General features: G+C 24.4%; 11 protein-coding genes across 11 annotated transcripts; 4 read left to right on the top strand and 7 right to left on the bottom strand.

Moving 5' to 3' along the window:
• Window positions 1-1,160: 1,160 nt before the first annotated feature.
• On the bottom strand, window positions 1,161-2,147 carry SRAE_2000122700 (Hypothetical protein; the record flags this gene model as incomplete). Its single annotated transcript, XM_024652154.1, has 1 exon — window positions 1,161-2,147. The coding sequence occupies one exon, from the start codon at window positions 2,145-2,147 to the stop codon at window positions 1,161-1,163; it is 987 nt and encodes a 328-aa protein (XP_024505759.1).
• A 142-nt stretch (window positions 2,148-2,289) lies between these two features.
• Window positions 2,290-3,632, top strand: SRAE_2000122600 (Tryptophan synthase beta subunit-like PLP-dependent enzymes superfamily domain-containing protein; the record flags this gene model as incomplete). Its single annotated transcript, XM_024652153.1, has 2 exons — window positions 2,290-2,844; window positions 2,889-3,632. The coding sequence occupies 2 exons, from the start codon at window positions 2,290-2,292 to the stop codon at window positions 3,630-3,632; spliced, it is 1,299 nt and encodes a 432-aa protein (XP_024505758.1).
• A 61-nt stretch (window positions 3,633-3,693) lies between these two features.
• Window positions 3,694-4,491, bottom strand: SRAE_2000122500 (Methylglutaconyl-CoA hydratase, mitochondrial; the record flags this gene model as incomplete). Its single annotated transcript, XM_024652151.1, has 1 exon — window positions 3,694-4,491. One exon carries the CDS (start codon window positions 4,489-4,491, stop codon window positions 3,694-3,696), a length of 798 nt encoding a protein of 265 aa, XP_024505757.1.
• A 166-nt stretch (window positions 4,492-4,657) lies between these two features.
• On the bottom strand, window positions 4,658-6,055 carry SRAE_2000122400 (Phosphatidylinositol N-acetylglucosaminyltransferase subunit A; the record flags this gene model as incomplete). Its single annotated transcript, XM_024652150.1, has 3 exons — window positions 4,658-5,647; window positions 5,692-5,971; window positions 6,030-6,055. The coding sequence occupies 3 exons, from the start codon at window positions 6,053-6,055 to the stop codon at window positions 4,658-4,660; spliced, it is 1,296 nt and encodes a 431-aa protein (XP_024505756.1).
• Window positions 6,056-6,888: 833 nt separating this feature from the next.
• SRAE_2000122300 (RNA-binding S4 domain and Pseudouridine synthase, RsuA/RluB/C/D/E/F domain and Pseudouridine synthase, RluC/RluD family and Pseudouridine synthase, catalytic domain-containing protein) lies at window positions 6,889-8,206 on the bottom strand (the record flags this gene model as incomplete). The annotated part of the gene is made up of 3 exons (XM_024652149.1): window positions 6,889-7,899; window positions 7,952-8,073; window positions 8,119-8,206. The coding sequence occupies 3 exons, from the start codon at window positions 8,204-8,206 to the stop codon at window positions 6,889-6,891; spliced, it is 1,221 nt and encodes a 406-aa protein (XP_024505755.1).
• A 1,107-nt stretch (window positions 8,207-9,313) lies between these two features.
• Window positions 9,314-11,577, bottom strand: SRAE_2000122200 (Lysine-specific histone demethylase 1A; the record flags this gene model as incomplete). The annotated part of the gene is made up of 4 exons (XM_024652148.1): window positions 9,314-10,887; window positions 10,954-11,133; window positions 11,188-11,343; window positions 11,400-11,577. The coding sequence occupies 4 exons, from the start codon at window positions 11,575-11,577 to the stop codon at window positions 9,314-9,316; spliced, it is 2,088 nt and encodes a 695-aa protein (XP_024505754.1).
• A 215-nt stretch (window positions 11,578-11,792) lies between these two features.
• SRAE_2000122100 (Hypothetical protein) lies at window positions 11,793-12,434 on the top strand (the record flags this gene model as incomplete). The annotated part of the gene is made up of 1 exon (XM_024652147.1): window positions 11,793-12,434. One exon carries the CDS (start codon window positions 11,793-11,795, stop codon window positions 12,432-12,434), a length of 642 nt encoding a protein of 213 aa, XP_024505753.1.
• Window positions 12,435-13,725: 1,291 nt separating this feature from the next.
• Window positions 13,726-16,329, top strand: SRAE_2000122000 (Actin-binding protein anillin; the record flags this gene model as incomplete). Its single annotated transcript, XM_024652146.1, has 3 exons — window positions 13,726-13,755; window positions 13,799-14,152; window positions 14,245-16,329. The coding sequence occupies 3 exons, from the start codon at window positions 13,726-13,728 to the stop codon at window positions 16,327-16,329; spliced, it is 2,469 nt and encodes an 822-aa protein (XP_024505752.1).
• Window positions 16,330-17,616: 1,287 nt separating this feature from the next.
• Window positions 17,617-18,489, top strand: SRAE_2000121900 (Astacin-like metalloendopeptidase; the record flags this gene model as incomplete). The annotated part of the gene is made up of 2 exons (XM_024652145.1): window positions 17,617-17,746; window positions 17,795-18,489. The coding sequence occupies 2 exons, from the start codon at window positions 17,617-17,619 to the stop codon at window positions 18,487-18,489; spliced, it is 825 nt and encodes a 274-aa protein (XP_024505751.1).
• A 403-nt stretch (window positions 18,490-18,892) lies between these two features.
• Window positions 18,893-21,309, bottom strand: SRAE_2000121800 (Glycerophosphocholine phosphodiesterase GPCPD1; the record flags this gene model as incomplete). Its single annotated transcript, XM_024652144.1, has 4 exons — window positions 18,893-19,896; window positions 19,939-20,742; window positions 20,782-21,086; window positions 21,140-21,309. The coding sequence occupies 4 exons, from the start codon at window positions 21,307-21,309 to the stop codon at window positions 18,893-18,895; spliced, it is 2,283 nt and encodes a 760-aa protein (XP_024505750.1).
• Window positions 21,310-24,236: 2,927 nt separating this feature from the next.
• On the bottom strand, window positions 24,237-25,668 carry SRAE_2000121700 (Doublesex-Mab related 11E; the record flags this gene model as incomplete). The annotated part of the gene is made up of 4 exons (XM_024652143.1): window positions 24,237-24,826; window positions 25,070-25,228; window positions 25,284-25,445; window positions 25,512-25,668. 4 exons carry the CDS (start codon window positions 25,666-25,668, stop codon window positions 24,237-24,239), a joined length of 1,068 nt encoding a protein of 355 aa, XP_024505749.1.
• Window positions 25,669-27,194: the final 1,526 nt, after the last annotated feature.

Genomic DNA, 27,194 nt, shown 5'->3' with positions numbered 1-27,194 from the left:
TAGATCAATTTTTTACGAGAAATTCATTAAGCCTATTCACATCTTTATAGGACTTCTAAAAAAGAAGTTATGGCAAGAACTATGTTTCAAAAAAAGTTTTAAGAATTTAGTGATAACTCAAGTTAATGAAGTCACAGGTTCATGAAATTTGTTGCGCTGTGCTTCTTTCGTGATTTAAGGTATACCCTACGTTGAAAAGATTTTAAAATTTTCAACCGTTCTTGAGATATGAAAATCTGGTACTTTTTCGCGCGTAATCCATTGTCACCCTTTTTTTATATCTCGAAAATGGTTAAAGGTATAAAAATATTTTGAAGGTAGACCCTATATGAAAACTTATTTGAAGTCGATTGCCGAAATCTGATTGCAATTATCTTCACTATGAAGCGAGATATAACCAAGGGCGGAAATTTTTATAAAATATTCATTGTTCCCGACTTTTCAGTATCTCAGCGAATACTTATCCTATGAAGACGGGATTAGTTTCATTCGATTTCTATTCAAAATAAAGTATACTATTTTTATTTTCATATCTATAACATTAATATTTTCAGAGATTCAGAAATTGACTGAAAATATTCTAGATTTCCGATTTTGCCTCAAAAAATGTGAAAAAAAAACCTTCTTTGGAATTTGAATATGAAACTATAGTCATTCGATAGTCCTTGAGATAAAATGAATTTTGAATATTATCAACTATATTTTATAATTGATACTTCAGAAGTTAAAGACATTCAAAGTTAGGAATAAAAGTGGGAAAGCTTTTATGTAAAACTGGACTTTCATGATAATATTAAATAGTTTATATATAAATAGATGATTCAATAATAGATTTTGATAAAAAGTCTATTAAATCTAGTTTCATCTTCATAAAACTTTATATTGACGTCGAATATGTTAAAAAACATTTGATCTAATATCAAAATTTTATCAATTTAAAAAAGTTGCAAAATAATTTGAAAAAGTTCTGAATTATTTTTCATGATTATTATAATTAACTTTACAAAGGAATATAAAGACAATTATTTAAAATAATAATTATAATTTTGAAAAAATGATGTTTAAAATAAATAAAGTTTATAGAATCAAATTTTTAATGTATGGTCAGTATGAGAACGTTATGTTTTAGTTTAAGAAATTATATATTAAAAAGTAAAGATTTATTGTACATCACAACTGATATTGTAAATTGCCTTTATATCTGGTGTATCAATAATATTAAAATGTCCTAATCCATATGATTCATCAAATAAATATAAATGACAGGTCATTTCATTTTCACGAGCTAGAAGATATAATTGTTGTGACATATAACATGGATAAATTGAATCATCTTTTGAATGAAGTAATATTACATGACATCCAATTTTAGAAAATATCTTGTCGATTGACATTTTATTAGCTATTTCTGGATATTTGTTAACTAATTTTTTAATATAATAACCCACAATTCTTGATGGTCCAAAAAATGGTAGTTCAAGAACAGCATCTGTAAAATTGGTAAAAGGTGCTTCTAAAAAAAGTTGTGTTGGTGGTGATTCTTCTTCACTTAATTCTGCCGCAACTTTTGCTGCAATTGCTGCTCCCATTCCATGACCCCATAAAGAAATACGATTTGGAGCAAACTTTGAAACATACTTATATACAGTTTTAATATCTTCACAACATTTATTTTCATTAAAATCTCCTATTGTATCACAAAAACCACGATAGTCAACAACAAATGTATGAGCATCTCTGTCTCCCATAAAATTCATAAGTTTACTTGATTTTTTATTTCCACGATATCCGAAAATTCCATGGCAATATATTAAAACTTTTTGAGTAGTATTTGTTGAAAGGGCTGTCTCAAAATCTTTACTACTAACTTTAATTCCTTTTTTTTTTAATTCATCACTAATACTATTAGGTAATGAATGCCAAATAGCAATAGTTTCTTTATTTGGATAAGTTAAATAAAAATTCCTTGTTAAATTTTTGACAGTATTTTTTTTTGAAGGATCATAAATATTATTATATCTTAAAATTCTTAACAAAAACCATCCAAATTTTGTAGTTTCAAATAAAATAATAAATAAAACAAGAAACTTTAAAATATAAATTAGAACAATTATTATAATAAACTTGAGAATGGTGTTGTATATCATTGTTAAAAAATTAAGCATACTTATAATTTTTTCAATATATTATTATATTTATATTATAAAAAAAAATTTAATTAATTTGTATTCAAATTTCATTCTTATTTAGATAATCTACCATTTTTACAAGTCTGTATATTTTTTAAGTATGTTAGAAAAAAAAGATAAATCAACTTTTGATGTTCATTGTGATCCAGATAATCCTAAAATTTTACAATTTCATGAAATTAAAGAAGCAATGAAAAGAATTAAATCTGGAATTAAAAAAACTCCTCTTGAAATTTCTGATCATATTTCACGTGCTACAGGAGCTGAAGTGTATCTTAAAAAAGAATTCATGCAATTTACAAGTAGTTTTAAAGAAAGAGGAGCAAGAAATGCTTTATTAAAATTGTCAGAAGAAGAAAAAAAATTAGGTGTCTATGCAGCATCAGCAGGTAATCATGGTTTAGCTTTAAGTTATCATGGAAGAGATCTTAATATTGATATTAATATTTATATGCCTGTATTTGCACCTTTAATAAAAATTGAAAATTGTAAAAAACTTGGTGCAAATGTTGTATTAATTGGTGATACAGTCAATGATTCAAAAGATGCTGCTTTAAAAGAATCTATTAAAAGAGGAGGAAAATATATTAATGGATATGATAATATTGATATTTTAGCTGGTGCTGGAACTGTAGCATTAGAAATTCTTGAAGATGTATGTTAATAAATCTTAAAGTTCAAAATTGAAAACATTTTTAGATACCAGATGTTGATATTATAATTATACCAATAGGTGGAGGTGGTTTAATAGCTGGAATGTCTGTAGCAATAAAAACAATTAAACCATCTATAAAAATAATAGGTGTTCAAGCTGCATCATGTCCTGCATTTCATGTTAGTTTAAAAAATAATAAATATACTAGTGTAAAATGTAAACCAACAATTGCTGATGGATTAGCTGTAGAAAAAATTGGTGTAAATGCTTTTGCAACAGCTAAAAAATATATAGATTATTCTTTTTGTATTGATGAAGAAGATATTGCAATGGGTGTATATCGTTTATTAGAATGGGAAAGATTAATATGTGAAGGAGCTGGAGCAATATCAGGTGCTGCATTACTTAATAATGAAATTAGTGAATTAATTAAAGGAAAAAAAATTGTTTGTATTTTATCTGGAGGAAATATTGATATAACAAAATTAACAGGATGTCTTGATAAAGGCTTAGCACTTGATCGTCGAATTATTCGTTTTAATGTACTTATTCTTGAAAGACCTGATGCATTAGCTCAAGTTATAAATATTATAAGTAAAGTTGGAGCAATTGTCAAAGATATCAGACACGAAAGAGGTTTTGAAAAGTTAGGAACATTACATACCAGAATAAGAGTAACCTGTGAAACTATTGGTATGGAACATGCTGATACATTAGAAAGTGAAATTAAGAAATGTTACAAATCTGCTTATTTCTACCCTTATCATGATGACTATGAAAAAAAATAGAAATAAAAAATTTAACTACAAATTAATTTTAATAAAATATATAATGATGAAAAATAAATATTTATTCACCCTTAAATATTGGTTCTCTTTTTTCAGCAAAAGCGGCTAATGCTTCTACTCTATCTTTTGTTGGAATTACTTGAGCATAACATTGTTGTTCAATAGTAAATCCTTGATTTAAACTTACTTCAATTCCTTCATTAATAGCAAGTTTGGCTAATTTTGAAGCAATAGGACCCGTCTTTAAAATTTGTTTAGCCATTTCCAATGCTTCATCATCGGGATTTGGAACACAACAATTTACTAGACCAATTTTTTCACCCTCTTTACCATCAATTATTCGAGCAGTTAAGATTAATTCTTTTGCTTTGGCAGGTCCAACTATTCGTGATAATCTCTGAGTACCACCAGCACCAGGAATAATAGCTAATTTAGTTTCAGTCAAACCCATTTTAGCCTTGTATCCAGCAACTCGAACATCACATGATAAAGCAACTTCTAAACCACCACCCAAAGCGTAACCATCAACAACAGCAATCACAGGAATAGGTAGTGAAGAAAATTTAACAGTCATCTGTCGTAGAGTGTCGACAAATTTAGGAACCTCTTCAGGAGACATCAATTTTCTTTCCTTCAAATCAGCTCCTGTACAAAATGCTCCAGGAACATCACTTTTTAATATAACTACACGAGCTTCTTTGTCAAATTTAAGATTATCTAAATTTTCAATTAATTGTTTAACCATTAACTTTGAAAGAGCATTTTTAGTAGAAGGATTTGTCATTTTTATTAAAACAATTCCTTTATTTTCATTTTCAAGTCTTTCAACAATTAATGGATTATTTGAACTACCAGCCATCTTTCTAATGAAAGCATTTTTTAAAATGTTTTTTGAAAAAAGACTTTCTCCAAAAATTTTCAACATATCCTACAATTAAAACTTTTTTTTACAAATTAAATCTTTTAAATAAAATAATAAAAGTTGGATTAACCAAAAAAAATGTATTTTAAAAATCTAACCAATTTTATTTTTTCTTATTATCATTTTTATGAGGAATAGGATAAAAAATATCCATTAAAGTAGAGATCATTCTTAAAAATATAGACATTCCAATCCAACATAATCCAAAAGCTAGTCCAGTATTCATATAACTACAAATTTCATCCCATGTTGATAATCCTTTTTCAGTTAAAACTTCATTATAAACAACTTCTGTTCTAGTAGCAATATTCTCCCAATTATACATTGGTTTGACAAGTTCATGTCTCTCCACTGGATCCATAATTTTACCTTTTTCAAACATATTTATAGCTTTCAAGCAACCTTCAACAATTGATGATACATTTACCTCAACTGTTGTTAACATATTTTCAGGCAATACTTCTGATACACCACCAACTCTAGTAGAGATAACATGTAACCCACAAGAAGCTGCTTCAACAATAGCGATACAGAAGGCTTCTGTTAAAGAGGTATTCAAAAATATTTGTCCTTGTACTAATGTTTTAGCTATCATATCATGAGGAACCATACCTAACATAGTAACTCTTTCAAATAAATTATAACATTCTCTCATTTCCTCTAAATCAACTCTTTTTGGTCCATCACCGGCAATTAAAAATTTAACACTTGGATGTAAAGAACAAACTTTTGGTATAACATATTTTAAAAGATCAGCACCTTTTCTATAGACTAAACGACATGCTACAACAATAGTCAAATCATTTCCATAAAATTTATTTCTATCTGGTAAAAATAAAGATGAATCTATGGCATTAGGAATGACATAGATGTTTTCACTTTTTATTTTACATCTTATAAAAATATTTTCTTTATGTGCATGTGATACACAAATAATTTTTCCTGTAATTGGTATAATGTATCTAAGATAGAGTCCATTAGTTAAAACACAACTTAAATCAGAAAGTCCCATTAATGAATGATCAGTTAAAATAGTTTTTAAATTCAATGTTCTTCCCCAAAACAAACATTCACCAGCAAGTGAAGAAAAACTCTAAGAAATCACTAGATAAGGAAAAAATTTATTTAGTAACATACTGAATGACCATGAACAATTTCAATACATTCTTTCTTTAATATATTCCTTATCCATGGAAATGATGAACAAGCCGTTGGTAAAGTAATTCCAATTGATAAAACAAAAACGGGTAAATAATAAACTTTTAAACCTGTACTCAAATAATATATTCCTTTCCGTTCACCATATGATCTTGTTATCATAATAACATGATGCCCATTTTTTAACAAACATTTTGATAAAAAATAAAGATGTGTTTCAATTCCACCTGTATTAGGACAAAAAAAGTCTGAAACAAGGCTTAAAATTTCGTAATTATATTTTTAACATTACAAAAAGTAGGAACACTTTTACTTACGCTATACGAAATTTCCTCTTAACCATTTTTTTTTTATCAAAACTATAGTTAATGGTACACAAAAATTTTTAATTATAAACAAAATACAAAAAAATTAACAACTATACATGATCAAAAAAGATTTTCTTTTATGTACAAACACAATACCAATTTTTAAATTCATCCATTCAAGATAATGCTTAAGAAATAGGTGTTAATAATATATTTTTTTATTAAAATATACATTATTAAAATCAAAATACAATAAGTAAAAAAGTTTAAAATAAATTATATCTTAGCATCACTTTTTTTCACAGTGGTGACAAAAGACAAGATGTTGAAGGTAACTTCTGACACAATTAAAAGGTGGATGTAGACAAACATTATTGTTTGTTGTTCCTTTGCAGCGGAAATTAAGCTCCTGTCCATCTTCTAATTCATGACAATGGAGACGTATATGAGCTTTAAGCCTAAAAAACAACAATTAAATAAAAAACAACTAATCAGTTCAACTAACTTTTCATAATTCATAATTTTGTTGCTACAGAATGGACAAAAAATTTTCTTCATGTTTTTTGATAACCAGCAAACAAAAGTAATATTAATAAATTTGATTGTTATTAAAAAAGTAAAATATCAATCCAAAGACTGAAAAAATTACTTGAAAAAGTGGCTATATATACCATCTAATTGTCAAAGAATTTTTTTACACCGCCCTTACCATGACAAATCTATCCGATAAAAAAGTTAAAAACAACAAATAAGTGGTTTTTCAGAAGTTAATAGATAGCAAACTGAGTAAAAGTATCAATTCTTTGATCAAAGTACATCATGGAATTATATATCAAAGCACAATAACAACTTATTTAATAACATTTATTTACTTCTTTTCGAGAAACGATATATCAGCCCATGATGGGAAAGGTGCCTCATACTTCCATTTGTCTGTTTCATATTTAATACAATGTAGATATAACATAAAATTATCAAGAGTTAGTTTTTTTTTTCCAATATTACAACCAACACAAAATGGATCAAAGTTTGGTAGGTGACTTAATGAATTTGTATCTTTTATATCTATAATTGGAGGTTCCATATCGCCATTTGCCCATTTTTTCATATTTTCTTCAAATTCTAAATTTGGTTTTTCATGCCATAACGATGATTTATGGGAATCTTGAACAGCTTTGGATAATGTATTCATATCTTTTCCATATTCAGCATTTTTTCCTTTACTTTCGCCCCAAACAGTTGAATTGTATAGTTTATCATTTATAATTGGATATCCAATATATTGAAGGTGTACTCTAATTTGATGTGTTCTTCCAGATTCAATTTTACAGCTTACTAGGGATTTTTTACCATCAGTCCAAAGTTTTGTAAAAGTACTTTTAGCAGCTTTACCGTCTTTTCTAACACATTGTATACCCATACTCAAAACAAGTTTACCAATTGGTTGTTCACAAATAATATCATGATCAGGAAATTCTCCTTCTACTAATGCAATATACTCTTTATGTATACCTCCACTTTCCATTAAAAATTTAAATTCTTTATCAGCTTCATAATTTTTAGCAAAAATAAGTACACCAGAAACGTCTTTATCTAGACGATGAAGTACACGTAAATTATTTAAACCATGATGTATTCGTAGTTGTGCTATTATTGAATGAACACAATATTTACCACAAGCATGTACCGGTAATGATGGAGGTTTATTAATAACAAAATAATTTTCATTATCATCTATAATTTCAATTTTTTTATCTAATATTTCATGTTCATGACGATGTGCTACATGTACAATATAATCTGAATTTTTTATTACATAATCTAAATTTGTTATTCTATTTCCATTCACAAACATTCTTCCAGTTTTGATAGCTAATTTCTAAAATAATAAAAAAAAAAAACTAAATATTGTTTAAAAAAATTTTTTTTACCGTATAATAAGGGTTGGTTGAAACAAATTCACTTGTAAAAACATCCAAAAGTTTCCTGTTAACCCACCTTCCTTTAGCCCGAGTTTTATAAGTACACCAATATGGTTCAAGATAACGGATTCCTTAAAATAATTAAAAAAATTTTTTTTATACAATTAAATACTAACCTTCTTTAACTATATATTTCATTTCAAAATCATTAATTTCTTCATATTTTCTTTTCCTTGGATTTTTTTCAATATTCTCACTAGTCATTGATATAAATAATGAAAAAATGTTTTAAATGTACTTTAAATTAAAAATTACACTTTGCTAAATTATATAAAATACTTTCTGTTTAAGATACATACGTATTTGAATGATTTTCAAATTCTAAGAACTAATTTTTTCATTGACAACGATAATAATTCTATCATTAGTATATTATTTAAAATTATGATACTGCATTAAAAGATAATTTTTATAATTTTATGAAAATTTAAATATAAATTATAATGGTACTAGCATAACATTAGGTATACTTTCGTAGTCATTTTTAAATATATTTTTGATACCAAAATTTTAGTGACATTCTTTTTAAAAATAACTTTTATAGCTTTAGTTTATTACAACTGTAAATTTGATAAATTATACAAAGTGTTAAATTAATAAATAATCTATAATTTAAAACAAAATCACATTGATGTAAGATATTCAAAATATACAATAATGAATGCTGGTACAAATAGCCACTAACACACAATAAATTGTTTGAACATTATTACTTTAAACTTTGTATGAAATTCAGAGTTTTTCTAATCGTCTTAAATATTATTTATATAAATCGGGTTTAAACAAGGCAATAAATAACTGTTTTATAGAAAAATTAATTATTTTTTTTCATTTCAAAAAAATGTAATTTAATAATTCACATATATTTGTATTGTGTTTTTTTTTTCCTTTTTTTTTACAATAGTTCCATGATTTTTTTAAAATATTTATGATCAATACAATCTAAATTAATTATTACTATCTTAATACAAAAATAAAAAAAAATTAAAACAAAAATAATCACTTTTTTTTAAATTTAAAAACAATTCTAGAGTTTTTTTTTCGATTTCGGCTAAATTTCTTTTTTCAATAAAATTATGGCTATTTAAAAATATTTTTGGCCAGTCTTTACCCATGTATAGGATCTTACTAAAATATCAGTTATTCTAAAAAAAAAATTGTATTATTGCGTTCTCGAAACCATATTTATGTAAAGATGAAATTTTTTTATACAAAAATTTCATTTTTCCTTGTCAATGCAGTTGTTTCTCAAAGAAAAGTTATTTAAATATTGGAAAATTAAGAAAAAAATGTTGTTATTTCAAATTTCATCTATGAAATATTAGGATAGTCATTTGCTATCTCAGATGCAACACGAAGACCACTACAAAAAGCAGCTGATAGTGTACCTTGTTCTTGGAGATTTGTATGTTCTCCTGCAAAATAAATTGCATTTAAACTATTTTGACTCTCAAAACGTATAGGTTCAGCCAATTCTTTAACTATATTTTCGTCTCCAATAGGTATAACATGGTAGCATTGAATGTATGGCTCACTATTCCAATTTTTATTTATTACAGAAGTATATGGAGTATATGATTTCTCAAAAATAGATTTTAACATGTAAGTAGATCTTTCTATAAATTTTTCCTCACTCCAATTAAATGTTTTTGAGGCATTTTTACCACCCCACAAAACAATAAGTATTGGTTTTAATGGGACAGCATATACAATAACCATTTCTTCTGAAGAATTGAAAGGATTAGCGACTTTGGCAAATACTGAAACTTTTTTATCCCAAAATATTTCATCAAATTGAAAGATCAATTCTCTTTTGACGGCAAGTTTACATTTTTTAATAGCTTCTTTTTTAGGAGATGGTAAATCTGGTTTAAATTTAACAGTATTCGTTTTCAAAACACCTATAGGTAATGTAGATACAACAATATCACATTCTTCCTGAAAATTTAAACCATTAAGAATAAACTTTTTTTCTGACTCATTATATGCAACAGTCTGTACAGGTTTGTTTACAGATACATTTATATTTTCACTAAGTTTTTCTATAATATCTGAAAGACCATTATTAAGTGAAAAAAATTTTTGCCTTTTATTTGACCATGAAAATTGTTTCATTGATGAAAGTTGTAACTCTTTAACACTACAGCCGAATGCTTGTTCTATTGAACTAAAAAATAGTTCCTGTAATTGATCATATATATAATGTGGTGCACCATTTTGATAATATGATGCAGAATCTAAAAGCTCATTCATTAATTCAATTAACTCTCGTGTATCTCTAAGATCTTCACAGATAAGATTAAATTTTTTAAGTGATACATGTGCAAGTAAATCTGAAATAACCGCATTACGAGCTTCAACCTCTCTAATCTTTTGTGTATTTGTCAAATTATTTTTTGAATTTCTCTGATCTTCAATAAACCTAAAGAAAGTACTTTTTCTCCTTTCATAATCTGAAAGAATGTTATGAAGATTACAATATCCATCAATACATGCTTGTCCAAGTTTATTAAATAGTTCATCAAATTCGCTTAAAATACCTTCTCTTAAAACATCTGCCATTACATCTTTTCTTTCTTTCATCAATTCAAATGCTTCATATAATGTTAATTCACATATAGTTGAATCACCAGAATATATTAATAAGTCTAAATCTTCCATAAATATTTTACAAGCTACATTAAATGCTACTTCTTTAAAAAGATCTTTTTTGTGATCTAGAAGTAATACTTTATCTGGAATTAACTGAACATCAATTGAACATTGATCAAGTAGTATATTCAAATGGTCTTTCCATTCTGTTGTTAATAAAAAAGCACCAACATCTATTTTGAGGTCATCTTTCTCAATTGTTTCAATCCGACCACCAATTTTTTCTCTTGCCTCTAAAACTATAATATTAAAACCCAATCTAGAAAGTTGTTTAGCACAAGTTAATCCAGCCAATCCACCTCCAATTATAGCAACTTTTTTTCTTTCTTTTGGTACAAAAATCTCTCTATCCAAAGTACTTAAAACTCCATAATTAATAAAACAATTTCGAAATAGAAACAAATAAATATCTTTTATTAATGAAATATAATCTTCGTTTCCCTCCATACTAACACAAATATTTTTAGCATTGTCATCTTCTGTTTTTTGTGGAAAATAATAATGAAGAACTGCTGAGAGAGACATATACATACTGCTATATTTATACCATTCAGCTAATATTTTATTCCTTATAGAAAGATAATGTGCCACTGAACCTGGATCTTGAGCAATATTAGGAAATTGTTTCTTTTCTATATTACTCATTGATGCTAAAGGTAATTCTGATGTGTTAGCAACTTTAAGAAGAACTATAATAAAATTAATTAATTTATTAAATAAATAAATAATATTATTAAAAACTTACACATTTCATCATTTATAGTCTTGGCATAAGGGTCATTAGGTGAGTCTGAACTTCTTATATCTAATATAATATCCTCATATTCTCTTTGTAAAAATTTTTGGTGATTAGAAGGATCTTCAGAAAAAAAGTCAAATTTTAATTTGTCAGCACAAAATGTTGAAAGTAATAATTCTGCCATTCCAGAAATTAATTTTGTTTATATTATACCATTGATACAATTAGATATTTTTAGTAGTACTGTTATAACCTCCTATGAACATTTATCCACTTTCTGTCTAAGAGTGCCGCTTGTTTTTCAGCGAAAATTTAATCAAAAAGATACTTTCATCTGAGTTGTATTTATTTGTGTTTTACACTGTCGTTGTTTTTTTTTTAAGTATTTCTACTTTACAAATGGAAAATTCTAAAAGCGAAAAAAAAGGAAAAGTAATTAAGGGTATTGAAAAATCATTGTTTGTTCACAAAGATGATAAACAAACTATGGATGCAAAAGGAGGAATAAGAGCTCGAAAATTATTCAAACCTTTACCACCTGCAAAACAAATTGAAGAGGAAGCCCTAGCAGCGAAAAAAGCCCAAGAACTAAAAGAACTTGAAGAAAAAGAAAGAGAAGAGGCTAGTTTAAAAGTTCATGAAGATTATTGTGAAGAGGTTCACCGAGTTGCTTTTGAATATGATATCAAGTTAATAGACCTTTTCGATGAAATGATAAATGTTGGAATGGGATCAGAGATAAATAAAATATTTGAAAATAATTTTTATCCTAAATTAGGACAACTTATGCGTAGAGATGTCACAGATTTAGATAAAAAATTTATTATATCTTCATTGCTAGATTCTAATGTTATGAAATTAACAAAAAACCAAATATGTGGGCTTTCTGCTAAAGAATATTTTAAAAATATTGGAAATCTCCTATGGAGAGAAGTAAAAAATTATGAGGGAGATGAAGTAATGATGGAAAAAATAAAAACTCTTATTAAGAGGAAGCTTGAATTGACAGAACGTATTAATGAATTAAAAAATAATAAATAATCTTTTAAACTACTATTCACTTTTGATAGTGTCATTTTTTTAATAAAACTAAGTAAATTTATTTATTTTTTTTTAATTTTTATAATAATAAGAAATATTATTTTTGAAAAAACAAAATTTGTTTTCATGAATTTATTATAACAAAAAAAAGAAATTAGAAATGTGCACTAGGAAAAAGTTACTAATATTTTAAAAAGTAAAAGTATTTACGATAAAATACCAATAAATTTTTAGGAGAACCTTTCAGAATAGCATGCTAAAATGGCGTAGGAAAATTTTAACTTTTAAATTTAAAATATATAAAAGAAAAAAAAGAAAAGTAAACAAAGATAAGTACAATCACTAAAATGGTATATAATTTAGGGTGATATAAATGATTCAGAAAAAAAACCCAATTTATAAAAGTATTTATAAAAATTCAAAAATCTTTCATATTTCAACAATAAAAAATTTAATTTCATATAAAAAGTTTTAAGGATTTTCTCTAAACTAATAATATTAAAATTCTGATTTTAGATTTACGTTGAGATATTATCCATAAATCACTTCCTAAAAGATTCTGCAAAAATTAGCAGGTTTCAAGCTTCTAAATTTAAAGATAAAAATAAATAATTACCTCTATCTTTGTATTATGATAATTATTTTTTGTAATATTTTGATCAAATAAACTTTTATGGTCATCTGTTTTACATTTTATTAGTTATTTTTAACCAACTAGTTTTTTTTATTTTAGAAATAGCTTATAAAACTAAAAAAACATTAATAGTTTGTTGAAGCATATTGTTTTTCTCAATAAAAGAAATGAAAGAGTGCTGATTAAAAAAAAAGAAACAGCAAAGTACAAGTAGAAACATTTTTTACAACAACCTCGTTGAGTTCATCGGGAAAAAGAAATGCTGTTAGTTAACCAATATCCAGGCTGAAAAAAAATGTCAATTAGAAAATAGTCCTACCAAATTGGAAAAGTACCCTTATAAGTTATGTATAACATTTTACTATGAATTTTTAATAATATTACTTAAGTGATTACTTTTATTAAATATAAGAATGATGAAATTGTTCTTTGTCTCTTTCGTTTTTTGTTGAATTGTTAACTTTTTCTTTTAGAAATAATCACTGATAAGATAATTCTTTGTAAGACAACGTAACTCTCCTGATAGAATTACATTAAAATTTTTCTTTTTTTTTTGAATATAAGGATTCAAAGAGTGTTGTAAATTTTTTTATTTGGAATTTTGTTTATTTTAAAATTATTTTAAAATTAATTTTTTAATACTTATATTAAAGAAAAATGGAAAACTCTCCAGAACCATTAGCAAAAGTAAGATTTTTTTATTTTAAGAATTTTTTAATTGGTTTTCTAGAAATTGTTAGAAAAAGTACGTATAAGACAGGAAGAAATGGACAGTTATGATTCACCTGTAAGATGTCCCGTCAACACACGCCGTACTTCATCTTTAGACAAAGAAAACAAGATGCCATTAGATCAAAAAAATTGTACAAAAGATGATTTGACATCAGTTGATCTTCCTAAAACAAATAAATTTGCTGTAATTGCTGAAGCTTACAATAATTTTGAGTACGAATTTTGCCATGCTCCTAGAAATAAAAAAGATTATTTAGTTAATATTTCTAAAAATACTGAAAGTTCTTTTGAAATAATAGGTTCAAATGATGAAGAGGAAGAATTTTTTTTTGTTAAAAACAATTTGGATGAGGTAAATTATTATTTTTTTTCTTTTTTAATAATATTTTTAAAAAATTAAATGTTAATTTTATTCACTATAATTATTTATTGTTGTAATTTTAGTTACCACCGCAATTAAACAAATTAGAAAATATATCAAAAGTCAAGAATAATGAAATACTTTCTGTAGAGAGAGATTTTACTCAGATTTCTGTGGCTGATACAAAAGATGTAGTTAATGAATCTGAGAAAAAACTAAACGGATCTAATGAAAATACAATTACTAAATTTTCTCCAATCATTACAAATAGAAAGGCTATGGATATTGCAAAAGAATTTGATTCCACTTCTAGGAATTTTCGTACAGCATGTAAACAATCAGCTGTTAAATACATTGATGGAAAAGTTGCTGTTAAATCTTTGAGACCTGGTGCTTTATCACCAACACTTTTATATGGAAATAGACGTAAAGTGGATATGAAAAATTCAGAAGTTGTAATACCAGAAATTGCTTCTGTTAAAAATTTAAAGTCTAAGTGGGAAGAAAATATTATTTCTGGAGCTAAAATAGAAAACGATGATAAAGAGGTTCCACAGGATAATTTTTTGGATGAAAAAGAGTTGTTGAATGAATGTATAAGTGATAATGGAAATTCTCTTCCAGAAATTTCAAAATCTGATAAATGCGAATTTGAAAAAGGGCATGAAGATGAGATAATAAATGATGTTTTTAATTTTGTTCATCTTGAAGAATCATCTATACCATCGCCTATATTTGATTGTAAAACACCAAAAAATTTAATGGAAGATATTAACACAGAATTAAATAAGTTTTCTACTCCACGAAATCGTTTAAATGAAAGACGTCAATTTCAAACTGATTTACCAATAGATTCACCAAAACGTCAACTTGTTCACAGTATTTCATTTTATAGAAAAAAAGCAAAAGAAATAGAAGAAGTTGTTAAACATAATATTGATTTAGCATCATCAGATGTAATTTCTTCAGCGGGATATAGTGGTATAAGTAACGGGAGCCATAATAATGAAGATATATGTGAAGAGTTTGTTGATATTGAAGCAAAGATTAAAAAATTAAAAGAAGGTATTCATGTTCAACAAGATCAAATAGCTCAGGCTTCAAGAGCAATTTTATATTGTAGAGAAAATGATATTTTTAAAGGAAGCCGTGAAGAAGTTGATGCACAGCGTGCACTTTTAATTGCTCATGAAAAGAAAAAAGTTTTATCAATGGAATATGAAAAAATAAAAACGTGTGGAGCAAATTCATTTTCCAGAGATCCTAGAGGAACATTGACCATAACAAATATTATAATTAAACTTTCCAAAGAATTTGTTAATGTACATATTAATCAAAAAACTGATCCTTATATATATTACTTTATTGTTTTACTCAAAATTGCTGACAAGATTCTTTATACTCAATTAATTTCAAGTGATACTGGAATTAAAAATGGATATGTAGAATTTTCTGTTCAGATAAATCTTAAAAATATACCTGCAGATTTCGTTGCTTTATTGGAAATTTTTTGTTTACGTTCAAAAAAAGATTCAAAGCATGGTAAAGATACTAAAAGTAAAACTTTTACGCCATTTAAAAAATTTTCATACTCAACACCATCTTCAAGTAGTCGTCAACTAAAATCTTCATCAAATAATATTATTAATCCAAGTTTTCACAAAATAGGAGGACTCTCTTTTAATATATCTCATATTAATAAGAAGAATTTTACATTAAAAGAAGTGAAGCAACCATTAGATGGAACAATTCGTATTAGTATGAATTGTACTCCAGAAAAAGAATCAGTTATGAAATATAAAGGATTTCTCAATCTTTATCAATTTGTTGGAGATTTATCTTCTTGGAATAGATATTGGTGTGTTCTTAAAGGATCAAATATGATATTCTGGAAGTATCCTGAAGAAGAAGATAAAAAACAACCGGCAATAATTATTGATCTTGAATCTGTCAAAGGCAAAGTAGAACATATTAATGATGAAAGTGCATGTTTTCCTAATACAATGCAATTATTTGTAGAAGTACTTGATAAAGAAAAATTATCAACCATTCGTATTTTGTTTGCTGCTGACACATTACCACAAATGGAATCATGGTTGACATATATAAATGGTGCAATCAATTGCATTTTTCTTTGGAGTTCAAAAAATATACCTTCTAACAAATAAATGTAGTTAGAAATTTTTTTTCAAAAAATATTTGAATGTGGTGTGATATTGGAAAATAACACAATTTTATATTAATTATTAATATTAATTATAAGTAAAATATATTTTAAAAATTTGAGTTTTTTTTAATGTAAATAAGTGTAAATAAAATGTAAAGTGTATTTATTTGTATCTTTAAAAGTTTTTAAAAAATAACTTTTTTTTCTTCTTATTAGACACTTGTTATCAGATATATTAACAACAATCAAATACATTTTTTATAAAACTTTATCTATCTTACATAATTACTTTTTTTTATTTTAATTAATCCTTCATCAAAGAAATATTTTTTCAAATAAGTTTATCATTTAATGCTATCATAAAATAATATTAAAATACTTTTTTTTATAAAAATAATAAAATAAGGTAAATCAAGAAAAGAAAATATTGAAATAAGTAATAATTTAAGTTTTGTGCTAAAAATAAAATTAAAAAATTTGTTTATTCTAGAAATAAATAAATTTAAAATATTCTAAAAATAATGAATAAAGTTACAACAAAGCAAATAGGTGTAATTTTACTGTAAAGCGGATAATTTTATAATGATTTATATGATTATATATTGTAATTATTTTCATCTTAAGAAGCATAAGTAATAGTTTAAATAGATAAACAAAAAAAAAAAAAAAACTTTTTCATTTACTCAAAAACATTTTTTAAAAAAAAAACTACTAATTCGCTTAACTGTAGACAAGTTTTTTTTTATTAAAAAAATTTTTATTCGCTTACCAATATTTAAGTAAAGATTTCATTGTCTCAAAAATAAATACAATTTCAAAGTACATATATATGAACATTTTATAATGATAATTTACAAATAAAAAAGTAGATTTAAACTAATGTTTGTTTAATCAAAAAATAAAATTAATTTAAATATAAATAATTAATTTTGAATACAAATAAAAACCTTTACAAATAAACTTAATATTTTCTTAGAAATCATTGATACAAATAATTTTTTCACAAAGAATACTTAAGAACAAAGTTTGTTATTCTTAACAACCACTTAAAATTATCCAAAATTAAAAGTAAAAGATTAAAAAGATAAAGTTTAAGAAGAGTTCAAAAAATAATATATTCAAGAATAACTGGTAATTCAACCTGAATTTTCATAATTATTTTTATTTACATTTTAGTTATGAGAGATTAATAACTATTAAAATGACACGAAAACTTTTGACTTTTATTTTATAACTTATATTTATTATTACCATTATTTTTTCTATGAAATAAAAATTATTATAAATTATGATATGGCATATTTTTTATTTTATCTTATTAAATATTAATATTATCAAGGCATATTTTGTTGATTATAGTGAAGAAAGAAATACATGGCCTAATGGTGTTATTCCTTATGAAATAAGCAGTGAATTTGGTAACTTAAAATAATTATATTTTATTATTTATATTTTCTTTTTTGTAGATACAAATTTTGTAACAAATTTTCTTGATGCTATAATTGAAATTCAAGAAAATTCATGTTTAACATTTAGACCAAAGACAACAGAAGATGAATATTTTATACGATTAAAAAAAAGTGAAAAAGCATGTTGGTCATTTGTTGGCCTTCAAAGAGAAATGATTGATAAAGGGCAAACATTATCACTTAATAATAATTGTTCTTCAACAAAAGGTACAATTTTACATTATCTATTTCATGCTATAGGATTTTTTCATGAACATACACGTTTTGATAGAGATAATTTTATAACTGTACTTGAAGAAAATATTATAAAAGATAAAATTTCATTTTTTCATAAACGTTCCCAAGAAAGTGTAGATTTACTTGGACCATATGATTTTTTTTCAATAATGCATTATGATGTAATGGCTTTTTCTATAGAACCTGGAGTTAAACGTTCATTTAAAATTAATGTACCAGGTATTGATGTTAATCAAATTGGTCAAAGAAAATTTCTAAGTCCAGGAGATTTGCATAAATTAAATATTTTATATAAATGTAAAGATAAAAAAAAAGAGATCAATGAAAAAATTGTTAAACCAGGAGTACCGATGAAAAAAATTGGCAGGAGAATTAATTTTCTAAAAGATAATAAATGTAGAACTATTGAAGAAGGTTCTTGTGAAGATGATTTAGAAGTAAGTTCATATATTTGATATAATCAAATGATAATTTTTTTTCGATACTATAAAATTAAGTTTGTTTCATACATATTATATTTTTTTTTTATAGAAATGTCCTACAATGGCAAAAGAAGGTGATTGTGAAAAAAAACCCGGCGTTATGTTGAAATATTGTAAAAAATCTTGTTGTAATTGTGATGAAAGCAAATGTTTCGATACAACAGATTCACAGAAATTTAATACACTTTGTATTTCATATACTATTATTAATGGAACAAAAAGATCTCTTTGTAATATGAATCATACAAGGCAAAATGCAATGGATTATTGTCCCTTATCTTGTGGTACATGTATAAAAAGGTGAAATAATATTTATTAATTAAATTACAATCCAACTCTAAGTGACATTTTGATTATAATAAACATAACTTTTCATCTAACCGATTTCTTTTGAATATGATAATTTTCGTTTACTATAAGATATACTATTACTTCCTCTATACTCTTTTACTTCTCTTGGTTTTGATTCTTTTTGTTGTTGAAAGGTATCTGGAGAACAAGCACGTTGCTTTCTATAATTTTTATATTCATCAATATCATATATAGGATCACCCAGTGTAATTGAACAAAATTTTTGCAAACTTTTTACACCAGATTTTGAACTTTCTTCTGAAGGTTCCATTCTAACATTTACTATTCTATCAAATAAAGCTTTTTTCATTTCTTTTTCAACAGTAAAAATATTTCTTCTTGTTTCACCTAAACCTATTCTGTCATATATAATTCCATCAACTTTTAAAACTTTTTTAAAGTATTCAACATGTTTCTTGTCATTTAATTCATCACCCCAAACAAATACCACTAAACCATAATTTTTAGCAGCCTCAATACTACTTTGATCTTTTAATACATCTTCACTATGAAAATTAACTCCCAATAAAGATGTTCCAGCAACAAAGTGAACAGCATTCAAAGAACTATGTGTTCTTTCATCTTTATATACCATATATTTTGTATCATTTCCAACTGATAAGAAAAGAACAGGATATTTATTTTGTTTTAATGAAATCATTAAACAAGTATCAGGATCAAAACTTGAAAATACAATTCTTCTATCACCTGCAAATGCAAGGACATCACTTAATATAACATCAACAAATTCATTTCTTTCAAAATAATTTGAGCATTCATGAACACCATCAATTTGAATAATTGGATATTTAACTTCAATGTTAAAACCAACACCTTTATCAACCATTAATAATGCTTCTGTTAATGTTGGAAATGAATGCCTTGTATGACATTCATTAGAATTTGAAGTTACCCTACTATCTTTATCCCAATTTATACTTTTATGTTTAACATGGTCTAAATGTAAAAGTTTTAATTGTTGTAATGTAAGATCCTTAACAGCCAATTCATAAAGATCTGTCCCTTGTTCTGAAATTGAAATTTGTGAATCATTAGAAGAACTTTTCCTACTGTCATCACTATTTATACTACTTCTACTATCTGTTACTTTCAATGATTCTTGACCTGTATTGATATTATTACCATTCTTCTTAGCAACTGAAACTAAAACATGGAAATCATGAAAAATTACAGCTTTTTTATCTTTTGTTAGTTGAACATCAAATTCAACCATATCAGCACCATTCTCGGCAGCTGAATTTAATGAATGAATGGTATTTTCTCTGGCAGCTGTATGTTTAGTATAAGAATCCCCCATACCACGATGACCAACTTCAACAGTACTACGTTTTTTCCAATGTCTAATAAATGTTTTTTCCATAGTTAAACTATGTATTAATGATTCTGCTTGAAGTGGTTTAACAACTAAGTAGTCAATTTCAATTTTTCCAATTGGTTCAGCATTTTTACTCATTAATGGTATTTGTGTTTTACCAGATGTATCAGGTAATGAGGATGGAAAGGCAAAGGCAGTACATTTTTTTGAATAATAAAGTAATCCTGATTCCTTATTTATTCTTTCAACAAATATTTCTATACAAAAACCAAGATATTCTACAGAGACAGATTGTGTACGAAACATAAAATAATCAACACCTTTTTTAAATTTTTCACCATACTCATGTTGTCTTTTATAAATAGGATTTTCTTTTGATAATGGTGCTATATCTGTTTCACTGAAACTAGGTAATGTACAACTTCTAATATTATTATCTTGACTATTCTCTCCATCTCCATTTGTATCATCATCAGATTCTTCACCATAACTTTTATATCTAACATCTAATGGAGTAACCTTAATTCTAAAAGTATCTTCTACAACTTTATTTCCTTTAAAAAATTTTAAAGGATTACCACCAATTCTTAGTAAAATTTCATTATGATATTTATCATGAAGCCAACCATGAGATATACGACTCCTACCAGCATGAAAACCAAATTCATCATTGACTTTCTCACGGCAAACTCCATTCCTCAAATTTGATTCAACCTGTAACATAACAGCTCTAGGTTTAAAAAATGTTTCCCATTGACTGATAACAAGAGTTTTTTCTTCTTCAATATTATGATCACAACTTCTTTCCAAATAATAACCAATAAAATATCTGAACTCAACTTTTTTCAAACTTGTTGCAATGGTACCCTTCCATACCTCATTACTAGAAGTTTTGGAGAAAATTTGTATTAGAATAAAAATTAACAATAAAATTACTTTTCACTGCATGGCGTTAACTCAAGAGCTTTCTTTGGATCCCATATACCTAGATCTGTTGCAGATCCGGTTACAAATAATTTTTCATAGGATTTTGTTCCACCTGGGACAGAGACGGTAAAGTATAACTTTACCTTTCCTGGTACTGTTGGAGAACCTTCCAAAGACATCGAAGGCCTACTAGTAACAAAAACGATAGATTAAAGAATCTATTTATATATTATTTCACCTTTAAAGTAATACAAAAAGAATTATAAAGAAATAATTTAATTTAACAAAAATTTTAATATAAAGGTTAGCAAGTTTATTCAAAATAATATTATATAACATTTTAAAAAAAATTTCACTTTTTTTTTCTATATATTCAAGATGTAGAAGCTTTAAAATAAATAAGAAAAGTAAAGGAAATAATAAAAAAATTTTTTTATATAATATACGTTTCCGTTTTCTCTCTCACTTTATATACATATATATAAATATACAAAATATATGTTTTATTTTAATCTCAAATTTTTCTAGATATAATGGAAAAGAAAAGGGTTAATTTATTGCTTTAAATATAGGAGAAATGTTTAGAAAAAGAAATTTTATTACAAACATTTATATTTCAGACATATTTATTTATTTTAAAATAATAATATAAATATAAAAATTATATTAGGTCAAAAGAAAAAAAAAAAAAGTTAAATAAAACATCAACATTATTGCAAGTATTATATTATAAAGTTTAAAGAATATTTAATTAGTTGTTATGGCAATTATAAAAATAATTTGTCTAATATTTTATATTAACAATGAAGCGTCACGCTTTATTATGAAAATAGGGTTTTACAATTCACTTTTACCGATTCATTTTGAGCGCGTCATGCGCCATCCGAATTTTCTAGTTTTCTCCAGTATATTTAATGTTTAAAAATATTGGAAGAAAATGAAAATATTTTGATGACGTTTAACGGGTAAAAATGTTTAAATTCTTAATAAAACTATAAATATTTTAAAAATGTAGATATATAATGATATAGAAAAATTAATAAATGTCAATGAAGAGATAATGATTTAAAACTACTTGTCAATTTTATTTTCAGAGAAAAATACGAATATTACTATCTATAATAATATATAATACAATAGATAATAATTTTAAATGTGTATAATACATATCTCTCCCCTTATTATTTCATATTTATATATTTAGGATATTTAAGACTATCACTAAATAGTTAATTATATATTTCTTAAATGATACTTCATCAAATATTGATAAGATAAGTATTATTCGAAAAAAGAAAGGGTTGTCTTATGTGATTGTTAAAATATAACTGATAATAATATAATACTGTTATTTAAACAATAAATGAAATAATGATAAATAAAAAAAAATAGACTTTTGACCGCTTAAATTTTTATAATAAATGGTGAAATATTGAATAAAATTTTCTATATATATATGAAATGTAAAAAGTAAAGAATGAATAGAAAGAAAAAGAGAATATGGAGAAAAACTCAAAAGAATTAAAAGTACTAGTAAATAATTAAATATATTGTGCATATTTAGTAATGTAAATAATTTTTATCATATGTAAACAATAAAAAATACATATAAGTATAGTAATTATGGCATCCTATATATATTTCAAGTCACATGAAAAAAAAAATTTTTTTTTTTAATGGTATTATATAATACCATAATAAAATGATATCAAGCTCATATTATCGCTAACTAATAAGTAAAAAAAAAAGGGGAAATATAAAATAAATATAATATTAGAAGAAATTTGTTTTCAATATTATTGAAATAATAAATTTCAAAATTTGATAGAGTATAGTGATTTAGTTAAGTATAAAATTCATAAAAATAATATCTAAATTTTTTTGAGGGACGAAAATCAAAAATAATAAATCTTGTCGCGCTTTTTTCTTTGGAGCAAAGTACTTTTTACTGTGATAATAATGTGCCATATTACTGGTAATATATATTCAATGTTTTGTTATTGATAGATATAAATGTATATTTTAACTTTTTATCCTTTTTTGTACTTTATTTATCAATATTTTTTATGGTGATAAAATAAATCTATAGATATAAAAATTTATTAAAATAAACATAAAAATATTTTAAAAAGGAAATGATGTATAGGTATTTATTTTTTCGATACCGATTAAAAGTACAACTAAAATCCCGATCATAAGTTTAATAGAAATATATTTTCTTATCTACTCATGACTATCACATGCTAATTTTTTTTTTTTTAATTTTTATCATGTAATAATGATATATTTTTTTTAATTCTATAAGAAGAAATATCAAAAAGCAAAAAAAAAAAATAGAAATAACATATGATTAATAATATCTTACTAATTTTTATAATTTATTATTTAATAATAAATTTTAATATATTGAAAAATTATTTAAGAATATCAGATGATTTTTTGTTAAGGGTATATATTTATACTAGAAGTTTAGTAAAAAGTAAAGAAATAAGAAATAAAAAGATTAGAATGATTGTTGTTTATTATATCTCAAAAATTTAAGACAAAATTTACTCCCATTAAAGGATAAAAAGAAATAATTAAAATTTTTATATCAGTTTCAAAAAATAAAATTTTTCCATTAATTTTATTTTTATTTAAAATGAATAATTGGTATTTTCAGATATTAATTGAAATAGTTAAACTATCTAAAAGATCTCTTTAAAAAACAGATAGTTTGTTTTTGTTATTTTATAAGTTAAAAAAAAAAATAACAGAATACTTTCTTTCTATAAGAACAACAATATGTTAAAAAATATTTTTATGATAATATTAAAAATAATTTTCTTTATTATCTATAATAAAATGTAATTGTAATATATTGAAAGTGGTAAAGTTTTCTTATTTTTAAGAAAGCACATGGTAATTAGGAATAGAAAAGTGAAAAGTAAGATTTATCTAGATGAAAAAAAATTAGATAAATGATATTATTACATTTATTAAAATGATTTGAATGTATAAAAGGTTAATTAAGAAAATGATTTATTTTTATATACTATATATATATTATTATACAAATTAGTTTGTTTTTTTAAACTTCAAGAATAAGGAATAAAAACATTTTTATTTAATTTTTATCTTCATTATCTTCTTTAACAATTACATCATCAGCCTCATCGTGACTCAATTTTTCTTTATCAAATGACAAAACATTTCCCATTGCCTTCATATTATCTATTCCCTGTTTTCCTGAAAGAAGAGAGATCATAAAATTTTGATTTCCTGTTACTGTTGGTGAAAGATTCCATAATGGATTTGATGTAAAACATTGGAAGGGTGAATTTTGAGGTAATGAAATGGGAAATGAAGTAGTTGAATTTCTAATAAATGGAAATGCTTGTGTTACAGGTGGAAATAAACTATTTGACATTAATGGTGTTCTTCCATATACTGCTGAATTAAAATTTCCTTGATGTATAATGTTATGTGATGTATTAAAAAATGGTATTTGATTATTTTGTATCATTCCCCCAACTCCATTTCCATTTATCATTGGTGGAGTTATTGATGTTCCATTATTTAACATTTCTGTAGTAAATGATTGTTGATTAAGTGAGGTACCATTTGATGAGAATCCTTGAAGATGATTATTTGGTGATTGTTTCTTTTCCTCTTTTCCACCAATCCCAGATGTAGAAATACTTTTCACGTCAAAAGCTAAAATGATACTTTTATTTATTCATTATTGTCATCAGGTGTTAGGAATAAGTTGTAGTATTAAGTGTAAATAAAGGTAAATAAGATAGATAAAGAGAAAGAGTATTTAATGGATATGATAAGTGAATATAATTATTATGAAATACGAGATGTAGTAAGAGAGGTAAAAGGTGATTGGAAGTTGCAATTTTAGATGACACATTAGTGATTGTTATTATTTTAAAAATGTTATAAATTACTTACAATTGTTATTAGTTACGTTTTGAAGTGTTGTAGATGTTGGTATTGATAATGATGTTGGTGAAGAGGATGGTGATATAAGGCGAGTTATTTTTCCACCACCTGATTCTATTGGTATCGGAGATGATGACCGTTTTCTAACTTGTCTTATAAGATCATTTGCTAAAAAAAAATTATTATATAATGAAAAAAAAATAATGGTAATAATAAAAATTACAATTTGCTAATGTAAGAAGGACACCTAATTCTCGTGCTTCTTGTTCTTCCTGACTTTGTTGTCTTCTTAAGGCAACCTGTGCAGCCATAATTCTTTGCCTATCAGCAATCAACATACATTTTTCACATTGACAATCTTTGTATGGGCAAAATCTTTTATGTGCTAAAAAAAAAGATAATATATATTAAAGTTTAATTATTATATATTTAAGAAAAAAAAAGAAATTACCTTTAAGAACAGAAACAGCTCCATGATTTCTACATCTAGCACATTTAGGAGTTCTTTGATTTTTTTCTTGCCTTAATTTAAGAATTTTTTGCAAATCTATTTGTGAAATACCATTAGAAATTATTAATTCATCTTTAGCATTAGAAATAGTTTCCATTTTATTATTTTTTTTTTTTTTTACTAATTATTTTATTAATATTTTGATAATAAAATGTAACAAAATTTTTTATTAATAGTATAATAATAAAAACTACAATTGGAAGTGTCAAAAATTAAAATAATAATAACTTTTTTATATAAGTCAAAGTCTTTTTATGTTACTTAACTCCACCCTAAATATATATTAGGTTTAAAATATGTTAGATATAGAGAGAATTATAATAATATAATAATAATATTATTATTATATTAATATGTATTTATTGAGGAGGGATATATAAAAAAGTTTTTAGCTTGTTAAAGAAATAGTAAATATAAGTGGATATTATATATATATATATGTGATAGATAAAGAAGCAATTATAACTAAATTTATATATTCCTGTACAAGCAATATATATATATATATATCATTTAAACAGTTATGTGATTTAAAATTTAATTTAGAAAAATGTAAGAGAAAGTATTATATTAAAAAAATAATATATATTATACGGGGTACTGTAATAATATATATTAATATTAAGAATAAATTTTATAAATAATAATACAAATATGTAAATTTATAAGTTTATTCTTGAAATATTATTTTGTTAGTTAAAATAAATTGATTTTGAAGAGGATTTATAATGTAAAGAATCATTGAAATAATATGTGTTATCATTTGTCAAGTTGTTTTATGGTAGTTAAGATTAAAATTATAATAATGTTTATGAAAAATTTTTCAATTATCAGATGCTTAAGAAACATTTATCATACATTTTATTCTTTTTTCTAAATTTAAGTTAATATATTTAAATAAGTTATGATATAATATATATTATTACAATATGTATCTTCAATTAACATTTATAAGGATTAAGAAAAGATAAGCTTTTTGAATTATGACTTTATGATTAAATTTTAAAAAGAACTTGTAATTAATAATAAATAACTAATAGATTATCTGTTATGTAATAAAAGTGTTGGGGTGGAAAGAAGGACCTACAGAAGGTAATTGGTTATTGTTGTTGAGTAAAATAGTTAGAATCTTATAATTGTTTTTATAATCATAACATTTTAAAATCTTTATTTTAATTGACTTTCAAGTGATTATTATATCCTTCTATTTCTATAAAGAGGATATTATTACATTTGATTTAATTTAAACTTTATCAATCAACGTTATTTTTAATAAATAAACTCTAAAATAACAATGTAAATTTAAGTTATAAAAAAAAATGATAATTAAAAGAAATTGAATCTGTTAAACAAAAGTTAAAATTAGTATAAATATCATTTCCCATTATCTCGTGATGAATTATATGTAATTAAACAAAGATAAATTAAATTGTATTTTCATTGTTTTAACTAATTTTGTATATTGTTAAACATAATAATAAGTACATATCTTCTTACAGAAGCATAAATCAACAAATCCACTTTACACCTTTTTTTTTTTTAACCTTATCTACAATTTAATGTTTACCTTGTTCATCTCTTATACTTTTAAAAGATTGTTAATATGCTTGTAATTATATTTCC

Source organism: Strongyloides ratti (assembly GCF_001040885.1).
Source record: "Strongyloides ratti genome assembly S_ratti_ED321, chromosome : 2".
Lineage (NCBI taxonomy): Eukaryota > Metazoa > Nematoda > Chromadorea > Rhabditida > Strongyloididae > Strongyloides > Strongyloides ratti.
This window is presented reverse-complemented; position numbering and strand designations above follow the sequence as displayed.